Consider the following 21,764-nt stretch of genomic DNA (forward strand, 5'->3'; position numbering starts at 1 on the left):
GAAAAAGAACAAGTAATCAACAATTATCTTTCTTTCTTTGTTTGTTTGTTTGATTAATTAACGTCCTATTAACAGCTATGGTCATGTAAGGACGGCCTCCCATGTATGCGGTGTGTTGCGTGTATGTTGTGCGAGGTGCGTGTTTTGGGAGACGGCGGTATATTCATGTTGTGTCCTCTTGTATAGTGGAACTATTGCCCTTTTTATAGTGCTATAACACTGAAGCATGCCGCCGAAGACACCAAGCAACACACCCCACCCGGGTTAGGCATGGGCGCATCCATAGGCTGACGACTCGTAGAACCCTTCTGCTGACTTTGTCCGCCCTTGTCTGACCTGCCACCATTATTGTTGTCCTGGCGATCTGTGTCGGAACTTGCTTTGGAACCTGGCGAACGCGGCATGGAGGGTTTCCGACGTCGCTTGGCGTCACGTCGGTCACTATAGTATGAACCAGAACTAGGTTGATCTGCTGCTACCGGCTCTTCACCGATGTATAGAACGCCATCCACATACATTTTATCTCTCACAAATTTAACTTAGTGGTTGAGCCTACGAAGCCGTTTTGCAACTGGATAAAGTTTCTTGCGGATTTCTTCCACAGCGGACGGAAACTGTTCATTTAAGCCGTAACAAGTGCCTTTAAGGAGGTAAGTACGAGATAGAACTAAGCTATGCTGACTCTGGTATAAGAATCTGGCTACGATAGGACGGGGCCTGTCATGTTTTCGTTTACCAAATCGATGAACATTTCCAAACTCAACATCTTGAATATCAAGTTCATTATACAGAAACGATCGAATTAGTGCCTCAGTGTCCTCTTGCACGTTCTCACTCAATCCTATGAAGACGAGGTTGGCCTTCATGGAGCAACATTGGAGGTCAGTTACCATTGACCTCAGCTCCTCCCTATCATTGCACGCCTTGTCTAATTCTAAAGCCATGGCAACAGAATCCGACCTCTCTACTTGGGTTTTGAGCTCACTGATATCATAACTATGCTTTGTTTGTTTGATTAATTAACGTCCTATTAACAGCTATGGTCATGTAAGGACGGCCTCCCATGTATGCGGTGTGTTGCGTGTATGTTGTGCGAGGTGCATGTTTTGGGAGACTGCGGTATATTCATGTTGTGTCTTCTTTGTATAGTGGAACTATTGCCCTTTTTATAGTGCTATATCACTGAAGCATGCCCCCGAAGACACCAAGCAACACACTCCACCCGGTCACATTATACTGACAACGGGCCAACCAGTCGTCCCACTCCCTGTTTGCTGAGCGCTAAGCAGGAGCAGAAACTACCACTGTTATAGACTTTGGTGTGTCTCGGCCAGGGGACAGAACCCAGAGCCTTCCTCACAGGTGCGAACGCTCAACTCAAAGCTAAACGTGAGGCGGTGCCAAGGGAGGCATTAGGAAAGATAGTTAGTTAGGAAGAAGACATAAGATCCTAAATTTAGTCGCCTTTTACGATCATGCAATGGGGCAGTAGGTACAACTCTAACGCCCTACCTGCAGGGCTAAACAATGGGACAAAATAAGGCGACAATGCATTATATTATTTCGTCGTAGTGACACATGATTTTAGCGTTGTTGCATTGGCGGATTGATTTTGTCGCATTGTTGCGCAGACGCAATGACGGCAGATGGCAGAAATCAGCCATCATAGTTATAACATGTACAATATACTATGTTCTTACTTAAATTAATTCGTCCAGTAACCCAAGGCCTATATCTTTGCTTCTCAGTATTCACAAGAATGAGATCAGACGCAACTAGCTGATCCTTCCATTCGGATATCGCAACACCGTCATTACAAAAATTTGTATTACCTGCGAAAAGGCACCCTTTTCTGAAACAAGACCAAAGCAAACTCAGAATGACGTGCAATGACCTCCATTTTTTAGGATGGTTTACACCTGTATTTTTTATTCCTTAATTCCTGATGTTATTCCTCCAGTGTATATAGTATTTACAAGTTAAATGAACAGAAAAAACAAAAGAAACGTTAGGTAAGTAAAGGAACAAATTGATACGATGCATAGCAATTCAAGAAATAACATTAATGAAAAATAATTATAAACCAGGACATATTAATGATGTGACACATATTAAACGCTATAATACAATACATCACATATGCACATATAAAACAAGTACTCATTGTAATGGACACCATTACATAGTCCCCCAAACGCACCCCCAATTGCAACAAATCTGAAAAAAAGTGTGCACTATACGCGCAAAAATACGGTAATACACGGCTATTTTCAGAGGGTTGATTTGGCAGTTATCATGACTGTAAGGCATCCCTTATAATTTTAAGTTAAAACCCCCATTTACCAATTTTCAATGAATTGCTGACGAAAAATTGAAAACAGGAAGTTTGCCCCGCGACAATCTTTTAAAATTTTTATCATATTTATCAGCATCCCTTAATACCCCTATATACTATTTTTTATTGAAATCAGAGACTAAAATATAAAAACAGGAAGTTAGCCCAGCGGCCATCATGGAATACCAAAAATCTTTACGAAAATGTTTTTATGTTGTTCGCCAACCCTTAAAACCCCCTGTAGACCAATTTTCATTGAGATTGGAGATCGAAACCTGAAGAATAGGAAATGAGCCAGCGGCCATCTTGGAATAGCAAAATTTTTACGAAAACCTTTGCATGTTGTTCGCCATCCCTTTAAAACCCTATATACCAATTTTCATTGAGATCGAAGACCGAAACCTGAAAACAGGAAGTGGGCCAGCAGCCATCTTGGAATACTAAAATCTTTACGAAATATGTTTGCATGTTGTTTGCCATCCCTTAAAACCCCTACATACCAATTTTCTTTGAGATCGGAGACCGAAACCTGAAAACAGTAAGTGGACCAGCAGCCATCTTGGAATACCGAAAATTTTCACAAAAATGTTTGCATGATGTTCGCAATCCTTTAAAACCCCTTTAGACCAATTTCCATTGAGATCGGAGATTGAAACCTGAAAATAGGTAGTGGGCCAGCGGCCGTCTTGGAATACCAAAATCTTTACGAAAACCTTTGCATGTTGTTCGCCATCCCTTAGAACCCCTACATACCAATTTTCTTTGAGATTGGAGACCGAAACGTGAAAACAGGAAGTGGGCCAGCAGCCATCTTGGAATACCAAAAATCTTCATGAATTTTTTTTTCGTGATGTTTGCCATCCCTTAAAACTCCCATAGGCCAATTTTCATCGAGATCGGAGACCGAAACCTGAAAACAGGAAATGGGCCCTGGCGGCCATCTTGGACTTCCCTTTGGAAAAAAAAACCTTTATGCACAATCCCACACCCTAATGAGTATGTACATGTATGTGAAGTTTCGTGATAATCGGCCCAGTAGTTTCCGAGAAAAACTGCAGAAACCCGCGCGCGGCGGAAGAAAGTGGAAGAAATAAGAATAAAAATAATAATAATAATTACTTACATAATATATACTACTAATAATAAAAATACTGTTAGAGTTATCTTCATGATTCCAACTGTTCCGAAATCAGAATGTTTTTTTTTGGTGTTCCAGCAAAATTAATGTATTATATTTTTCTTACTTTTTGAGAAAATCAACTTTTTATGTCCCTGTTCCCTCGATGCCAAAATTCACTTGGAAGGTCTTTATCACTAAGGTGTTGATTCCGGTTGAAAACAAGCGTTCTGACGTCCTTCGAATTTGCGAATTCAAACTCAACAAAAGTAGCGGAACAATATCAATAAACCAGATATTTTCAGCACTAATATCGAGATTAATCAGGCATAGAACTCGATACCAGGTAATAAGAATTTCCTGTAACAGTTGCGATTAGAAAATATTGCGATCTGAGTACATAAATAATTAATTTCTTTATTCTGATTACCATTTCTAAATTTGACGATTTGATCCCGAACATTCCAATGACGGCACTTTTTAGTCCTCTATGAGCCCGGGTGATTCGACCTTGCAAGCTGACGTTTTGAAGGATTGAATAAGCATTCATTTGTGGTATTATGGTGGCAATTTGCACACATATACATCTTTACATAGTTTAAAATAATAGTGTTACTTTATCTTGAAACATTGCAATATTTAAACGTCACTTTGACAAAAAGAAACAGTAGGCCTACGTAGGCTACAATGTAAATCTTACAGCGTTTGTGGATACAATGCTTCGTTTAGTAGATGAAATTCATGAAATATTGCACAAAAACATCATTAACATGCTTCTGAAACATATAATTAATGATTTGAATTGAATATGTTTGACATTGTGTGTAAAAAATCTATTTTGGTCTTTCGCCGTCGAAAACCGATGAAACCGCGGTACCACTGGTTTGCGAGCAGCTATCGTGATTTTTTTCGTGGCTTTTTTTCTTATTCATTAAAAAAGCGATCGTAGAAGACTTAAGACTATCTCTAGTCCAAAAGGTTTCGGCAATAGCATTCATGTTTTTATATTTGAGTTGAATGCATCAAATCGGACCTGTTCCCGACATCGACTGTGCATTGTACATGTATTACGTTAGACCTACCTGTACCTGCAGTTATCGTGATTTTTCATGCAATTTAGTAGAATTTTACGATGCATACGCAGTAGAAAGATATAATCTAAAAAAGATTGTATTGTACAATTTCTCATTGCATATAACTTTTGATATTCTATTGTATAAAATAAAAACTGTCGTTTGTGGCCAAATTTGGTTACAATCCATGCAGAACTCTAGGACAAGTAGCGAATTATAGGATTTACCTTTATTTCCCCTCCTGCCCCCAGGGGCTCAGAGCCAAAATTTATATAAGTTCTGTTCGCTTTCCTCCAAGGATGTTTGTGGCCAAATTTGATTGCAATCCATGCAGAACTCTATGACTAGTAGCGTTTTAAAGGAAATGTTGACGGACGGACGGACGACGCGCCATGACATAAGCTCACCGGCCTTCGGTCCAGGTGAGCTAAAAAGGAACCGTCAGTCGAGCTTGTTTTATGTTATATGTACGATAAAAATGCTACAAACAACATTCAAAGTACTGAAAGTACTAAAGGCTCGGTTTTCAAATAAAATATTTTATTTGTGTTCATTTTTTCATGTCAACATAACTTTGACAAGAACTGTTGCCTATCCTTAATCTTTGAAGTGAATATCTTTGAAGTGATTCCTGCTTTTTAAAACATGGCTATGATGTCATCTTTTGTTGTCCCCAGTTCTTTATTTAGACTATTGTTCAAGTAATCGTTATGTCTGTATTTTAGTAGACGTTTCACTGTACAGTACATTAGTTTACCTGTAGCTGTAGATTAGTTTCAACCAAACCATCTGATGTGTTGTCCGGCAAACGAATGTAACCGTTTCCGGTTTGAAAACATTGGTCACTTTTCGAGGATGTGTTTTGTTCGAACCGGATATTCTATAATAAACGCTTGTTTCCCCAAACCAATCAACGTCCGAGACTGCCCATCCATCCTGCTCCTGCCCCGAAAAAAATGAGTCATCTAAACCGCGGCGAGATTCTGAACGTCTCGGGAAATTCCGAGAAACCGAAAAGGTAATATTTGTTTAAACATTCACTAACATTGAAAATAATGAATTTAAAACGATTTCCAGAAAGGCTCACTCTAACTACAGCAACCAAATATGTGTAAAATGAGAACCGTTAGTTTTAACATATCAATATAATCAGTAATATAGCTTAGCATTCTTAGCGGAGTTTTATTCAAAATGCCTTATTTCTAATGGAAAATTAGGGGGCATGCTAACAAAGAATAAGTCAATAAGAGTTGCCAATAATTGATAGATGTTTTCTATGGTAATTTTCATATTACACCCTACTTAAGCTATACCTGTAACACAATCAGTTGTACTGGGAGTTGGTAAAGAAATGCAAATTCGGTGGTTTTGTTGATGTCTTAATAATGAAATCACGGAGAAATACTTTTGAATTACACTTTAAAATAAATAGCACTAAATATAAAAGAAGAATCACTAGTCATATCACTTTAAAGGAAATACACCAATGAAATATTTATTGATCGAGTCTTTAGTACTTTCAGTACTTTGAATGCTGTTTGTAGCATTTTTATCGTACATATAAATTTAAAGTTAAGCATTCGTTGCCAGTTAAGATTGCATGTTGCGTGGTCCATTTTCAGTAAATGGCTGTGCATACCGGGAGTGATTTCCCCGGGAGTATTTCCCTCAGGATATACCCCCTCTGCCTTCCAATTCTAGTGAAATATATAATTCATTTAGTGACATGTGGTCACGTTTAACACAATGAGAACATTTTAAATAAATGTGAAGTATTTAAATTAATGTGTCAAATCGACTTTAAGAACAGGTCATGTACTCACCCGGGCACAAAAATACTGCCTTTGTCCGCATTACACCTGTCTGTATCAAAGAAAATGCCCATGTTGAAATAGAGTTTTTCGACCTCTCGATTTCAGAATTCAATCAATTATTTTATATTTTTCTAAGTAAAATAAGAACCTCAAACTTGAAAATGATGGTAAAAGTGTAAATTAAGTAACTTTTATTATTAAATATAAAATATCAATTTGCTACTGTTTTAATAGATAAAAAAATACTCCTCGCCGGCGAGTTAGCACCTTTAACAGAATTTAACATAAATACTGATGATTATTACATGCACATGTATCAGGCCGCGGTGGCAGAGTGGTTAAGATGTCCCGACATATTACCACAAGCACTTCACCTCTGGGTCGCGAGTTCGAAACCCAAGTGAGCAGTTGTCAGATACTGATCGTTGGTCGGTATTTTTCTCCGGATACTCCGGCTTTCCTCCACCAATAAACCTAGCACGTCCTTACATGACCCTGGCTTTTAATAGGACATTTAACTAGTAAGACCAAAAACCCATGTACATGTATATACTTCTAAAAATAATGCATTTTAATAACAAGTTTATATTTCTAAATACAGATACAACGCAGCGACATAGAACAGCTAAACTTACCGTATATAATTTTCACAAATTTATATTGTATTGTTTGCTTGCCAAAACACAAGTAGCGTCCAGCATCACCTATGGAGCTGTACTGGATTTGTAGAACACTTGCTGTAACATTATCGGGGCTAGTCGTTGTTTTAATTGTCGTTCGGTATCTCCATCGATCAGTCCCTGGACGGATTTCTTTATAATATTTTCTGTATCTGGACTTGCTGTAAGTTTCATTATTCCACGAACCATGCGACCAATATGCAAACATACATACATGGTTTTAATATAAAGTGTATGATAAAAGAGAGTGATGGTTTGGCTTTAAGCATATATTATTTAATTATAAGCACAATAGGATTAGGCACAAGTTATTTCAAATTATGAAGCCTTCTCCAATCCACATGTTAAGATTTACAAGTGATGACATATGTACACTAGTAATTGAATTTAACGTATAATGTACATATCAATAACAGAGTATACAGTTATATTCTGTTCAAAATTTTCTGTTAGACTTTGAAAATGCCTGCACAAGTTCGAATACATGAAAATGTACTTCCAAAACCAAGTTTTCGTTTCCTTAAAGTAACAAATTTCATTTTATTTGTATGTTTAAGTCATTAAAACCTTGGTGCCTATCAGCGCGGGCGGTAGCACAATTTTGACACTCAAAAAAGAAATGATTGTCATTTTCACAAATGTTACCAAAATGATACACATAGAGTCTGGTGCCAAATGTACACGAAAAAGTTCATTTCTGTAGATAAAGTAACATGGTAGACTAATAGCAATAGGTTAGAAAGGATCTGGCATAAAAGAAGAAAAAGGCAAGAATTTAATATTTTCATCTAAGTTGATCGAGTTTCTTAAATTAGGGAAAATAATTATGTTGTTGTAGTGGACAGTCATTAATTTGGAATTCGAGTGATTGTTATATATTATTCTCTGCATAATTAATCCGAAACTGTTATTATAATAACAAAGTGTATATATATATATGTATATCACGTATAAGTGATAATAATTCAAACCGGCACTGGTATGATTTGCTTTACCTATTTTAAAATTTGAATCAACATGGATGTTCTTTCACGTATACACTGTTATATATATAATTAAACGCCAACAAAACATCTAACCATATGATAGTCTACATTTTGTTCAAAACATAGATAGAGATATGTATAATAAAGAGCTGTAATTATTATTTTTTGACCATTATATTATAATATCTAAAGAGTCAGTGGTATCAACGAAAGGCTGCTCCAACTTATTCTCGCGATAAATTGGGTATGTCATGCGCAATTTGGGAAGCGCGTATGCATGTTTTCATTACCGATCATGATATTCTATACAAGCATGAAACTTCATGAAATTTTGCATGTGAGTAGCCTAGACTACCAGAACAATATTTAAACTTGAAGTCATTGCAGAATTTACCTACTCCCGTTTATTTTGCACCATTTTCGCAGGTAAAACTTAACAAGTAATGCAATAGCATGCTGCACATCTCAATAAAAACATGAAACTTGGCATTTTAATAGCCAAACAACCAAAATAATATTTAAGGCGGAAGCCAATGAAAAATAAATATACCTACTTCCGGTATTTCCAAGATGAATCATCGAAACTTTGTTTGTTTGATTAATTAACGTCCTATTAACAGCTATGGTCATGTAAGGACGGCCTCCCATGTATGCGGTGTGTTGCGTGTATATTGTGCGAGGTGCGTGTTTTGGGAGACTGCGGTATATTCATGTAGTGTCTTCTTGTATAGTGGGAACTGTTGCCCTTTTTATGAATGCTATATCACTGAAGCATGCCGACCGAAGACACCAAGCAACACACCCCACCCCAGTCACATTATACTGACAAACGGGCCAACCAGTCGTCCCACTCACTGTATTGCTGAGCGTTAAGTCGCGAGAGCAGAAAACTTCCCACTTTTATAGACTTTGGTGTGTGTCTCGGCTAGGGGGACAGAACCCAGAGCCTTCCTCACAGGGGCGAAACGCTCAAAACTCAAGGCCAAAAGTGAGGCGGTGCCAAGGGAGGCATTAGGAAAGATAAAGTCAGTTAGGAAGAAGAGAAAAGATAAGATCCTAAATTTTAGTCGCCTTTTACGATCATGCAATAGGGGCAGCAGGTACAATTCTAAACGCCCTACCTGCAGGGCAGTCGCTCTTTGGTGCTGAAAAGAACCTATTTAGCCAGACATATGCTATCTTTGTCGAAAGTGATGTCTAGAAATTCGAGTTCACCAAGTTTGCTCAACTTACCTCTGATAGAACCATCTCAATGGTAGAAGTGAAGAATCTGCCGTCGTACATGTTAATATCAATGTCTCCTGGAAGTTCACCTCTATCGGGCCAGTAAGGTTCAGTCCTGTTAAAGATAAAGTTAAAGACAAAAATTTAATGAAAAATGGGTTATTTCTTTAGGATTGTTAAGAAAGATATAATATTGATACATATTATTAGCAATGCTTATGCCATAAATGCTAACATGAATTGCATATGTTAAATGTATGATGTAAAATTATTAGAGCTGAAAATAGCACACACATAAAGCATGTGAGCAAAGTATGCGTATCATGCATTTCCAACTGTGTGACTTCAATTTTATAAATCGTCTGCATGTAATTTTACAGATGTGATGGAATCAAATACTTTTCATAGATTAAAAGGTCAAATTGATAAAATCACTTTCTTAATGTAAATGTTATGCTTCTTCATTTTACAAAAATAATATCTGTCGTAAACTATGGACTTTTTCGACAATATAAAGCTTTATTATATACCCATATAAGTACTAACCGACTTGAAGAAACAGATGGATGCAAGGGGTCAATATAGTGGGTTGCATTTTGAATCATATCCAGGTGACCATAATGGCACATAAAATCAGCATTAGTCTGTAACCTCTTTTATTGAGCAAATTTCAATGGCTTGGCATGTTTCAATATTTAATATGCAGTTCAGGAATAGACAAAATGTCTACCAATATATACCATACAGAAAATCGGAAAAAAAGCTGAATGAATTTTTGGGCATGTCATACATATATTGCTAGATTCATTTAAGGACGTGATCCCCTGTGCGTAATGTAATGCTTGTGCAACGAATGTTTTGATAGGGTGTGGTATAACTATTTCCCGGCAAAGGCGACTTAATTTAGGATCTTGTCTCTTTTTCCTAACTAACTAACCTTTTCTTATGCCTCCCTTGGCACCGCCTCACTTTTGGCCTTGAGTTCGCCCATGTGAGGAAGGCACTGGGTTCTGTCCCCTGGCCGAGACACACCAAAGTCTATAAAAGTGGTAGTTTCTACTCTTGCTTAGCATACAGTGAGTGGGACGACTGGTTCGCCCGTTGTCAGTATAATGTGACCGGGTGGGATGTGTTGCTTAGTGTCTTCGGCGGCATGCTTCAGTGATATAGCACTATAAAAAGGGCAACACTTCCACTATGCAAGAAGACACAACACGAACATACTGCAGTCTCTCAAAACACGCACCTTGCACTTCATACACGCTACATACTGCATACGTGGAAGGTCCTCCTTACATGACCCTGGCTGTTAATAGGACGGTGAAATAATCAAACAAACAAAATGTTTACATTGAAATACGTGTGTTATGTCTTGATAGGGTGCGGTATGACTATAGCTTTTGTCTCTTTTTCTCATCAAAGATACTAAACATCACAACCCATCCGGTCACATTATACTGACAAAATAGCAAAGCAAAATAGTTTTTACGCGGTCTTTGTTTGTTTGTTTGATTAATTAACGTCCTATTAACAGCTATGGTCATGTAATGACGGCCTCCCATGTATGCGGTGTGTTGCGTGTATGTTGTGCAAGGTGCGTGTTTGGGAACATGTAAACTCAGCAATATGACAGTAAAAAGCTGTCTAGCTGTGAACGTCTCTTATCACGAAAATCATCGACAAGGCGAACTCAACGTAAAAAGTTAACTGCCAAGGCTAGCTTACCTTGGGCTGATTTGTAGCAAATTGCTAAGTTTCTGAATAAGACCCTGTACCAGGTATCACTTGAATCTGCCTCCAGTTTAACTTGCAACGAATAACCAGGAGTGTTATTCAGTGGCACGGTAGTAATTTTGGATTTGTGAAAAGTCGCTGGTACCTGTGAACAGGAGTGATGCAATTGTTTCAGATCTTCAACTTTTCAATTTGACCTACGTTTCTTAGTGAACACCAAAATCATTGCCTTCGGATTATACACAGAACACATTCAAAGAAGCAGCGAAAACAATTAAAACATCAATGGCTTCTACACGCTTCGGATACACTATCTCAATATAGTATGAATATTCAGCAGTAAATTGTATTAGATGTTAATCACTCTATGCTAGCAAACTACATGATACTTACGTCAAATGATTCCAGGACGATACCAATTATATCCAGCACAGATACCGTCATATGTTTGTAACCTTTTAGACCAATATTCAACTCAATGAAGGTGACTGTAATCAAATCTTTAAGCTCGTACTCGATGACGGATACGGCACCCTGTATATATTTATCTAGTGGATAGATTTTCCCATCAACTGTCTGCCTAATATTATTTGACCAGCGATGTAAGTTCATTCCTTGACATTCTGAAAATATCATTTGTGATCATAAATAATCCGTGAATCTTATCTTTTTTTTTTACCAAGAGGCACAATGTATAGTATCTTTCCGTATCATTTGAACACATACAGTCTACAAACGCTCCTATCTTTCTGAAAACATTCACATTTTTCTTAGTATTCTCTTTTTTATGTCGACTTTTTCCATTCGTGAAATACTAAAAGAATCAATTCATCCATTTAAATTTTATTAAAAATTGTAAATAACTTAAACACAGCAAATTTATCAAAGTGGTTACTTAACAAAAATGAATTTAACGGTTGAGTGATCTGCCCTTTACCTATGGGACACGGGTCGATATCGCTCAGGAAAATTTACTTCCAAACACTGTCAAAAGTGCAAAGTTAAACCTCTGTGTAGAGAGTTTACTACTAAACGACGACGTCAATCGTTACACATCAAAATTCGCAGGATTTGGTGAGAAATACATGGAAAACCGAATGGAATCCAATACAGATAGCGTCGGTATGGAAAATGGCGGCAACGAACAAAGGTCAGTAAGATCAACTTATGCCGAGGCGGCTAGACCCAATCCAAGAACAGTAAAGCCTGTGTTCATCAAAGAAATTGATATCTTTGGAACCAGGTCCCCACCCAAAGAAATGTGGCTCAATCATGTTGAACTGTATAAAGATATAGCCGTAGTAATCCCCATCGAATGCTTAGTGGAACTACAAAGAGTCCGTGGAATGTGGCGGATATATGTAGATAATGAACAATCCAGGGCAAATATTTTGACTAAAGGACTTGTTATTAGGTGAAAGACAGTTAGGGTATATTCCACAAACCCCAGCTTTCCATTCTACACCGACGATAACACCACTGTGGTACGAGTGAAAAACATTCCTCTCTCAGCAGAGGATGGTCAGATAAAAAGAGCCATTACTATTCACGACGCCGAATGTGAAATAGTAAAGATGTATAGAGAGAGACTAAGAGTAGACAGTTTTCTCACCAATTGTGAAACGGGAGACCGAATTTTGATCGTGAAAGATTTGAAATCCCCACTCCCTTCACTCATGGAAATTGGTAAATACAGAGCAACTGTAAAACATATTGGTCAACCGAACGACAACGCGACATGTGGTAACTGTCTTGAGAAGGGACATTACGCAAAAAACTGTACAAAAGACAAAGTGTGCAGAGAATGTAGGCAACCAGGTCATATGAAGGCAGAATGTCCCAAAATATGGGAGAACACAGATCATAGGTCCTCGGAAGATTCTGGAGAATCCAGCTCAGACGATGAACCCATAGTTACAAGTGTAGAATCCACTGATTCTAATGATGATGAAGATAAGAGCCATGTCGACAGCCAAACAAACTCTGGTAAGGATGTTTATATAGATGCTAGGGAGGATCCTAAAACGGGAACACACAAAAAGAAAAAACGCGCTACCAAAAAGGGAAGGGAAAGCATAGAAACAAAGAGCAAGCCCAAAGGGGGCCGACAAAGCGTGTTGGACAATTTCATGAAGGACACTCCTTCAAGGAAATCAAGCCACCTGAGTGTTGAAGTCCGCTCTCCACCTGAGGATATAAGTACAAACGCAAAAAAACAATGTGCTAATAACAAAAACAAGATTTAAACATTCTTCATGATCACAGTGTTTATTCAAGTAAAGTACTATACTTTTATACAATAGAGGTGATGGAAAAAACAAAGGGAATTTTTTTCATGTATTGAAAAAAACCCAACCTTTTATCATTTATAAATACTATTAAAAATGTACAAAAATGTAAAAATGCATATATATAAATATATGAGTATAAATATTTACAAAGCCGCGAGCATAGATGAATATAGATGCAGATACATGATATCACTAAGTATATATACCAAGTATAATGTTGTGCACTACAGTATGTATCACAACATATGTATGTATGAAGATTATGTCAAAATGTATATATATACAAACACATGCGAGTGACATGCAAAGGTAAAAAGATATAATATTTTTTTTCTCTGAAACCAAATGGATAGGATGCATTATATAACACTTAACACACAAGGCATAAGAGATAAACAAAAACGTAACAGACTACATCAATGGATAAAGCAACAAAAAGCAAACATAATATTTCTACAAGAAACACATTTCACAAAGAAAGACATTAGTTACGTAAATTCAGAATGGAATGGTTATATACAACACAGCTTTGGAACAAGTCAAAGCAGAGGAGTATCAACTCTTATTAAAAATAATCTAAATCCAGAAATCATAAACACATGGTCAGACAAAGATGGCAGGATTTTGATGATAAATACAAAAATAAATGAGATAATATTCACACTTGTAAACATATATGCACCAAATGATAGGCAACACAGAAATACTTTCTTCAAGAAATTACAATCACATATATCAGATTTCTCCCAAGGCCTTATAGTAATTGGGGGCGACTGGAATGAAATCCAAGACAATAACGACAGAAAATCAGTTAATAGAATTAAAAAAGCAGTACATAATTTCAAATTGTTGAAAAAAAATCACAACTTAATAGACCCCTGGCGCATAAAAAATCCAAAAGTACAACAATTTACATGGCGCAGGAAAAACTCTAATAGAGAGGCAAGTAGAATAGATTATTTTCTAATCTCAAAAGAATTAACAATAAAAATTCAGAAATCAGATATAAGGCCTGCAATGATAAAAACAACCGATCACCAAGCAGTTTCATTAACTATTGATATTAAGAATACACAAAGAGGTCCTGAATATTGGAAATTAAACAACAGTCTGTTACAAAATGATAAATATCAAAAATGTATAGAAAATATATTAAATAAATGTATCAATATTGTAGCAAAAAAACCTAAACAAATTCTGGAAGCATGGGAATTGTGCAAAATAGAAATAAGGGAAAAAAGCATTTCATTTAGCAAACAAATAATGAAACAAAGAAAAGATGAAATTAAAAACATTGAAGAACACCTAAAAAATATAGATAAAAGTACCGAGGATAATGCTAACGAAATAGCAGAAACAAAAGAAAGGCTAGAAAACCTATATACATGTAAAGCACATGGCGCACAAATAAGATCACGTGCTAAATGGATTGAGGAAGGAGAAAAAAACACAAAATACTTCCTTTCATTAGAAAATAAAAGACAGACAAAAAAATCAATCTCAAAAATAAAGGATGACAATGGAAACATTTTAGATGATACAGAAAATGTACTAAAAAGATTGAAACAATTTTATGAAAAATTATATACCTCCAAAAACATAGATCTCTCAGAAATAAAACAATATATTAATCAAACTAATTTTGAAAAAATGTTAAGAAAGGAAGATAGTATCTCATGTGATGGTTCCATTACAGAAGAAGAATGTAGCCAGGCCATAAACTCAATGAAATTAAATAAATCACCAGGATCAGATGGGCTTACTATAGAATTCTATAAGAAATTTTGGAAATATCTTAAAAACCTGCTACCTAAATGCTATAATGAAAGCTTCAAAAAAAGAACATTGATAAGATCCCAAAGAGAAGGAATACTTTCTTTGATTTATAAAAAAGGTGATCCTCTAAATTTAAAAAATTGGCGTCCGATTACATTACTGAATGTTGAGTACAAAATTTTGGCACGCTGCTTAGCTGAAAGATTAAAAAAGATACTTCCAAAAATAATAAACACAGATCAAAACGGTTTTATCAGAAATAGATATATTGGATACAATATTAGACAAATACAAGACATAATTGAAAATGTAGAGAAATTTAATATTAATGGTGCAATATTATTCTTAGACTTTGAGAAGGCATTTGATACAGTCGAATGGGAATTCATATATGAAACTCTAGGAAAATTTGGCTTTAGTGAAGTTTTTATAGATTGGATAAAGTTATTATACAGAAATATTAAATGTGTTTTATGTAATAATGGATGGATTTCTGAACCAGTAAACATTTCTCGTGGTATCCGTCAGGGTTGCCCAGCATCCGCACTAATTTTTGTTATAACAGTAGAGGTCATGGCAATGAATATTAGAAAAAACAATGAAATAAATGGTATAAAAATACACAGAACACAGGAAAGGCCTTATAAGATTTCACAATTAGCAGATGACACCACTCTATTTTTAAAGTCCAAACAAGATATTCAAAAAGCACTAAATATTATTGAAACATTTGGAACATATTCTGGTTTGATCTTAAACAGGGAAAAATCAAAAGGCCTCAGATTAGGAAACCAAACTATGATTGAAAATAATTTTGAGGACATTGACTGGTCAGAGACTTCAATTAAAGCCCTTGGGGTATATTTTGGATTAAATACAGAAGACATGATGGGAAAAAACTGGCAAGAAAAAATAGAAAAAGTTAAAAAGACAATAAATATATGGAAAATAAGAAATTTAACATTCATTGGGAGAATACAAATTGTAAAATCACTACTACTACCACAACTAACTTATCTTTATTCAGTTATTTATATTCCCGCACATATTATTACAATAATTGAAAAGTTAATTTATGAATATGTTTGGGAAGGAAAGAGAGAAAAGATCAAAAGAAAAACAATGATAAGAAGCTATATTGAAGGTGGATTAAATCTAATTGATATAAAATCACATATAAACACTATCAGAATTAGTTGGATTAAAAAATACATGACAGATAATAATGCTCTATGGAAATTGATCCCTAAATTGCAATTTGACAAATTTGGGGAAGATTTGCTTGTATGTAAAATGAACTTAGATAACCTTAAAGATTTAAAAAATTCGAAAGAAATGATATCACCCTTCTATTATGAAATATTATCATCATTCATTCTAATTAAAGAAAGCAAGAGTTCACCAAAAGACTACAAAGATATTCTATCCCAAATAATTTGGGGAAATAAGTATATAAAATTCAGAGGAAAATGTTTATGTTTTAGAAAATGGATAAAAGATGATATCATAACTATAAAAGACATTTTGGATAACCATGGAAATATAAGCGAACAAATAATACTTGAAAAATTGAAAAATAAAACCAACTGGATGAGCGAAATCAGTCAGATAAAGAAATCAATACCCACAAATTGGATAAAGAAAATAAAAGACAACAGTATTAGATTAGAAAACATTCATATAAAAAAAGACAAGAAAATTACACTCTCTTTACCAAAACATTCTAACTTGGACATCACAAAAAGCAAAAATACTAATATATACAGCCATTTCATACAAATTCTATCAGAAAAACCAATAGCATATCTATACTGGATAAATTGCCTTGACATTACACAAAATCATCTTAAAAATGCCTGCATATTTATCTTTCAAAAATTAAAAGACAACAAAGTAAAAGAATTTAGATGGAAGTTATTGAATAAAATATTGACAACAAAACAATTACTTTTTAAATGGAAAATAAAGCTGGAACCCTATTGTAATGTATGTAATAACGAGATTGAAGATTATGATCACTTTTTCATAAAATGTCCTTATTTGGCAAATTTCCAAAGAGTTATTAATGAAATCTTTGGAAAAATAGGGTATAACAAAAACATGTTCACTTTGAAAAATATAGTCATTGGCTATAAAATACAATACACAAAATATGATGATATTAATCTGATACTATCCATCATAGGATTTTCAATATATAAATGTTATTACTTAAGTGATGCAAGAACCAAACAAGTAAACATCCTATCAATATTAAAACGATATTTGTTAATGCTAGAGGAAATCAATAAACACAGAAATAAGACATTGGCTCCAGTAGTTAAAACTTTTCTTCATTCTCTGCCAGAATAAATCCAATCCACACCAGCAACACGTCTCTGTTCACACTGAAAACATTTTTCTCCAAACCATGATCTCTTCATAACTTCTAGGCTCCATTATAACAGGTCAAACACTTAATCACCTCTTTAGTAACTGAAATTAAAAACAAAACATCATTCACACTACAACAAAACAAGTAGTCTAAACAATACATTGTAGATGTGACCTACTTACATAACAAATTTTGTTTACAGTGACGTCATAAACACGGACAGAGTATACGTATTTCGCTACAGGCAAGCAAAACTAGAACACGTGGTAAACATCGATAATGACCCCTGAACATAGAGACCTACTAAAACATAAATTAATAACCCAAATGTACAAGAAATATTATATTTATGTAAACTAAACAATACATATATACGTAAATTTTAAAAAAGTGACAAGTTAAAAGATATGGAGCATATGGAAATTCACCAAGAAAACACGTGGTGCAGACTGCATTATAATATTATGTCGGACAATAAATACCCATTTAGAACACAACACATTAATACCATTTTTAAAAAACTAACATTAGACAAACCGCTCCTTTCAAAGAGTACCTACCTTTAATACTGCTTAACACCACAAAACAGACTAAAAAAACGTGAACAACATTGTTGACAAACATGCCGAACGATATACCGGAAGTAAGACACTGAAGGATAATATTTGAACCCGAAACGACTGCGGACCACTGATTTTTTCCACATAAGCCTTCTTTTTCTTCATATATTTGCCAATGTACCAAATTCTTATTCAATAAATCATACTGTAAATTTTGCACATTTTTTTTCTTTCAAAATAAGACTATAAACTCTAATTTTTGAAAGGTTTTCCCTTTCTATACTCAGTATGTCTTTTTATATATTTTTACCAAAATGTCCTTCAAAGAATGATTGTATGTGTCCTCCTGTAATTATTATCATTATTATTATGAAATATCCTTCAAATAATGATTTTATGTCCTTCTATATTTATTATCATTATTATTATTTAATTACACAAACAATCCAATTTACTATGCAGTATTACTGTAACAATAAGTATTGTTATTATGTGTGAATGTTGAATATATAGCTGTATGAAAGATGCAGAGAGTGGTGCAAGTTGAGGTGAATATGGTGTTCCTTATGAGTAAATGTGTTTGGGTTTTTTTCCCGGAATATTAGAATGAAACGGAATGAAAGTTTCCCTTCTGACTATTTTATGTAAGAGTTGTCTCCCTTGATATATTTTAAAATTGTTGTGGAAATTAATTAAATTAACTTCATTGAATATAATTCTTTGAGTGGATGAGACGAATGATTGAAATGTATGCAAGCGCAAATTCTTAATACATCTGTTATTAGGTAAGAGAGAAGAGTGAGATAAATTTGATCTAAAATATAACAAATATGGAAATTGAATGAGAGCCCTAGATATGCATACATATCCCATACTGTTTTAAGCAAGGTGCCAAATATTTATAAAATTGCGGCTTTTTATAAGTAAAAGGTATTTTTACAAAAAAAAAGAATTTAACAGTTGATAAACGACGTGTTGCATATACATGTAGATTGACAATCCGTCCACGATAATTTTTTGATTTTTGAATTTAAATTAGTTAATTGTATTAATACACATATGTCTGTAATACTTAAAACCCGATTGAACTATTATGACTACAGCGCCCTCCACATTAATACTGGTAAATTTAAAGCCCATTGGGCCTTTTACCTGACATACGTTATAATGAAACACTTCGATCGAGTTTTTGTTGTGACTGAAAATAACATAAACTTGCCTTTATAACGACATATCGCACTATATCCAATGTCACAAATCGAAGTTTTCATATTTTTTTAATTTGTCGCTTGAGTAACAGAATAAGAAAGACACTACTGGTGTGCCCTAACATTTTGATATTTAAAATAATGTTCAGTTTAACCATACACAGCTCAAGGTGATGAATTATATGCCAAGTTTTTTAAAGTTAATTTCGCCTACATCCTGTTTTCCCATAATATCAAATTAATGAGAATACACTGTCAAATACGTGACACCGACCTGAACTCTGTTAACAACTGCCTTGCATGCTTTTTTACATATCTACGTCACTTCCCTAGCTTCCCTCCTCTCCTCTACCCATATCTCTGGCACTTCATCGCTGGACTCCTGCGCGAGCAGAGCCCAGCAGATCTGTCCATATTATACAAGAAGGTAGCGATACCGAAGTATAGATATATTGATATCCATAGGATTCGCCGTTCAGGAAACCTGGTACGTTGACTAGCATGTAATACGAGTGTAGAGTCGTGTGAATCTTTTGCGTTAATATTCCGGTGAGTTCGATTGTTTGAATGTTTGTATTGTCTTTTGTAGGTTTTTCTTGTCACAATTAAACTACTACGAACATATCCTGTTCTTTGTCATGATTCCAAACCCCGATGACAAATATTACCGACTTTACTGTAAGAGTAGAATGTGATGATCAGGTGCATATTTCGACCAATACTTGAATTATCATAATTAACTGATATTTATAATATTTTTCGGAAGTTTTACATATCCGTTTTGAAAAAAAAGAGTGGGACACATAATGCTGAGCGTTGTGATTTAACACAATGCCATGTTGCATTCCAGAAACTGTATAAGCATTAAGGTAAGATAAAATACGACAGTATGTGTCCTTCGCCCATTGGCATCTTAGGTAGGGTGTCAAGTTTTGATCTAATAAGTGCCCGGTAGATACGCAGAAGCATTTCACGGTCTGCACCCCAATCAGAATGGGACAGAACACGTAGAATGTTCAGCGCCTTCGAGCACTTATCCTTCAGGTGTTTTATGTGTGGAACAAAGGACAGTTTCGAATCAAATATTAATCCAAGACATTTAGTTTGTTCAACTACTGGAATTTTAATTCCATTGAGTGTGAGGTCTGGATCGTTGTGTGGTTATCGTTTTTGACAGAAATGCATGCAGACAGTTTTTGATCTTGAACATCTAAAGCCATTTTCGTCAGCCCAATTTTGTAATTTGCCTAAACATTGTTGTAGTTGTCGTTCTATAGTGTGCATGTTTTTTGATCTGTAACAGATCAAGAAATCATCCACAAATAGAGACCCTTCTGTAGATTGACCAAGACATTTGGTTATGCTGTTAATTTGTAAGCCAGAAAGTGTGACAGACAGGATACCACCCTGGGGGGACACCCACCTCCTGTTTTTGTGTTTCTGAATAAGTTGAACCCGTTCGAACTTTGAAATGCCTGTCAGATATAAAATTTGAAATAAACTTTGGCAAATTACCACGTATACCGATATCATGAAGATCGTTCATGATTCCATATTGCCAAGTTCTGTCGTATGCCTTTTCAAGGTCAAAGAATACGGCCACAAGATGTTCTTTCTTGGCAAATGCTTCCCGTATAAATGTTTCTAGTCTAACTAAGTGGTCTACCGTTCCCCTGCGGTTTCTAAAGCCGCTTTGCAAAGGACTTAAAATATTGTTTGATTCCAGGAACCAAACTAATCTAGTATTTATCATACGTTCTAGAGTTTTACAAATATAACTCGTCAATGAAATAGGACGATAGTTTTTGGCATCAGTAGCATCTTTCCCGGGCTTCGGAAGGGGTATAATAGTAGATTCCTTCCAAGACTCGGGAATTTTGCCAGAAGAGTAAACTTGGTTAAATATAGTTAAAAGACATTTTAGTAAAGATTCTGGTAATTGTTTTAAAAGCATATATGGAATTTCGTCTGGTCCAGCTGCCGAGTGCCTTGATTTCTCAAGGGACTCGAGCAAATCTGGTATCTCGAAAGGCCTATTGTAACTTTCAGTATTGGAGGATTTAAAATTTAGACGTCTCTTTTCCTTCTCTTTTTTAAATTTTTGGAATTTTTTGGAATGATTTTTGACCGATGAATGTTCAGCGAAATTTTTGGCAAAGGCGTCGGCCCATCTAGTAATTTATTAGGCTGCTTGAATTATATTCCTGCGAAAATATCAATGTCCGTATTTAAATCTTACAGGTGAATATCGATTGCTGCTATGATGTTTTTCATTGCATTTTTAGGTCACCTGAGACGAAGTCTCAAGTGACCTATTCTAATCGCCTTTTGTCCGTCGTTGTGCGTCGTCCGTCGTATTTCCGTAAACAATTTACATTTTCGACTTCTTCTCCAAAACTGCTGAAGTAATTTCAATGAAATTTTGCACAAACCTTCTAAGGCATAAAGCCAATCAAAATTGTGAATTATATGGTCCCCATTCCCCAGGGGACTGTGTGGGAGGGGCCAAAAGGGGTAAAATTGAGTAAAATTTCAAAAATCTTCTTCTCTTCTCACAGATGTGGTAGAATCAAATACTCTTCATAGATAGAA

At 35.3% G+C, this 21,764-nt stretch overlaps 1 protein-coding gene across 1 annotated transcript in view; it reads right to left on the minus strand.

Moving 5' to 3' along the window:
* Nucleotides 1–539: 539 nt before the first annotated feature.
* Nucleotides 540–21,764, minus strand: part of LOC138329899 (uncharacterized) — a 39,596-nt gene continuing 18,371 nt past the window's right edge. The window contains exons 4-8 of the mRNA XM_069277186.1: nt 11,357–11,586; nt 10,955–11,108; nt 9,239–9,344; nt 6,975–7,180; nt 540–964 (exon numbers count right to left, since the gene is read on the minus strand). Of these exons, the coding sequence (XP_069133287.1) occupies nt 540–964; nt 6,975–7,180; nt 9,239–9,344; nt 10,955–11,108; nt 11,357–11,586 (1,121 nt within the window). The remainder of the gene's footprint in view (nt 965–6,974; nt 7,181–9,238; nt 9,345–10,954; nt 11,109–11,356; nt 11,587–21,764) is intronic.

This window comes from Argopecten irradians, chromosome 8, assembly GCF_041381155.1.
Source record: "Argopecten irradians isolate NY chromosome 8, Ai_NY, whole genome shotgun sequence".
NCBI lineage: Eukaryota > Metazoa > Mollusca > Bivalvia > Pectinida > Pectinidae > Argopecten > Argopecten irradians.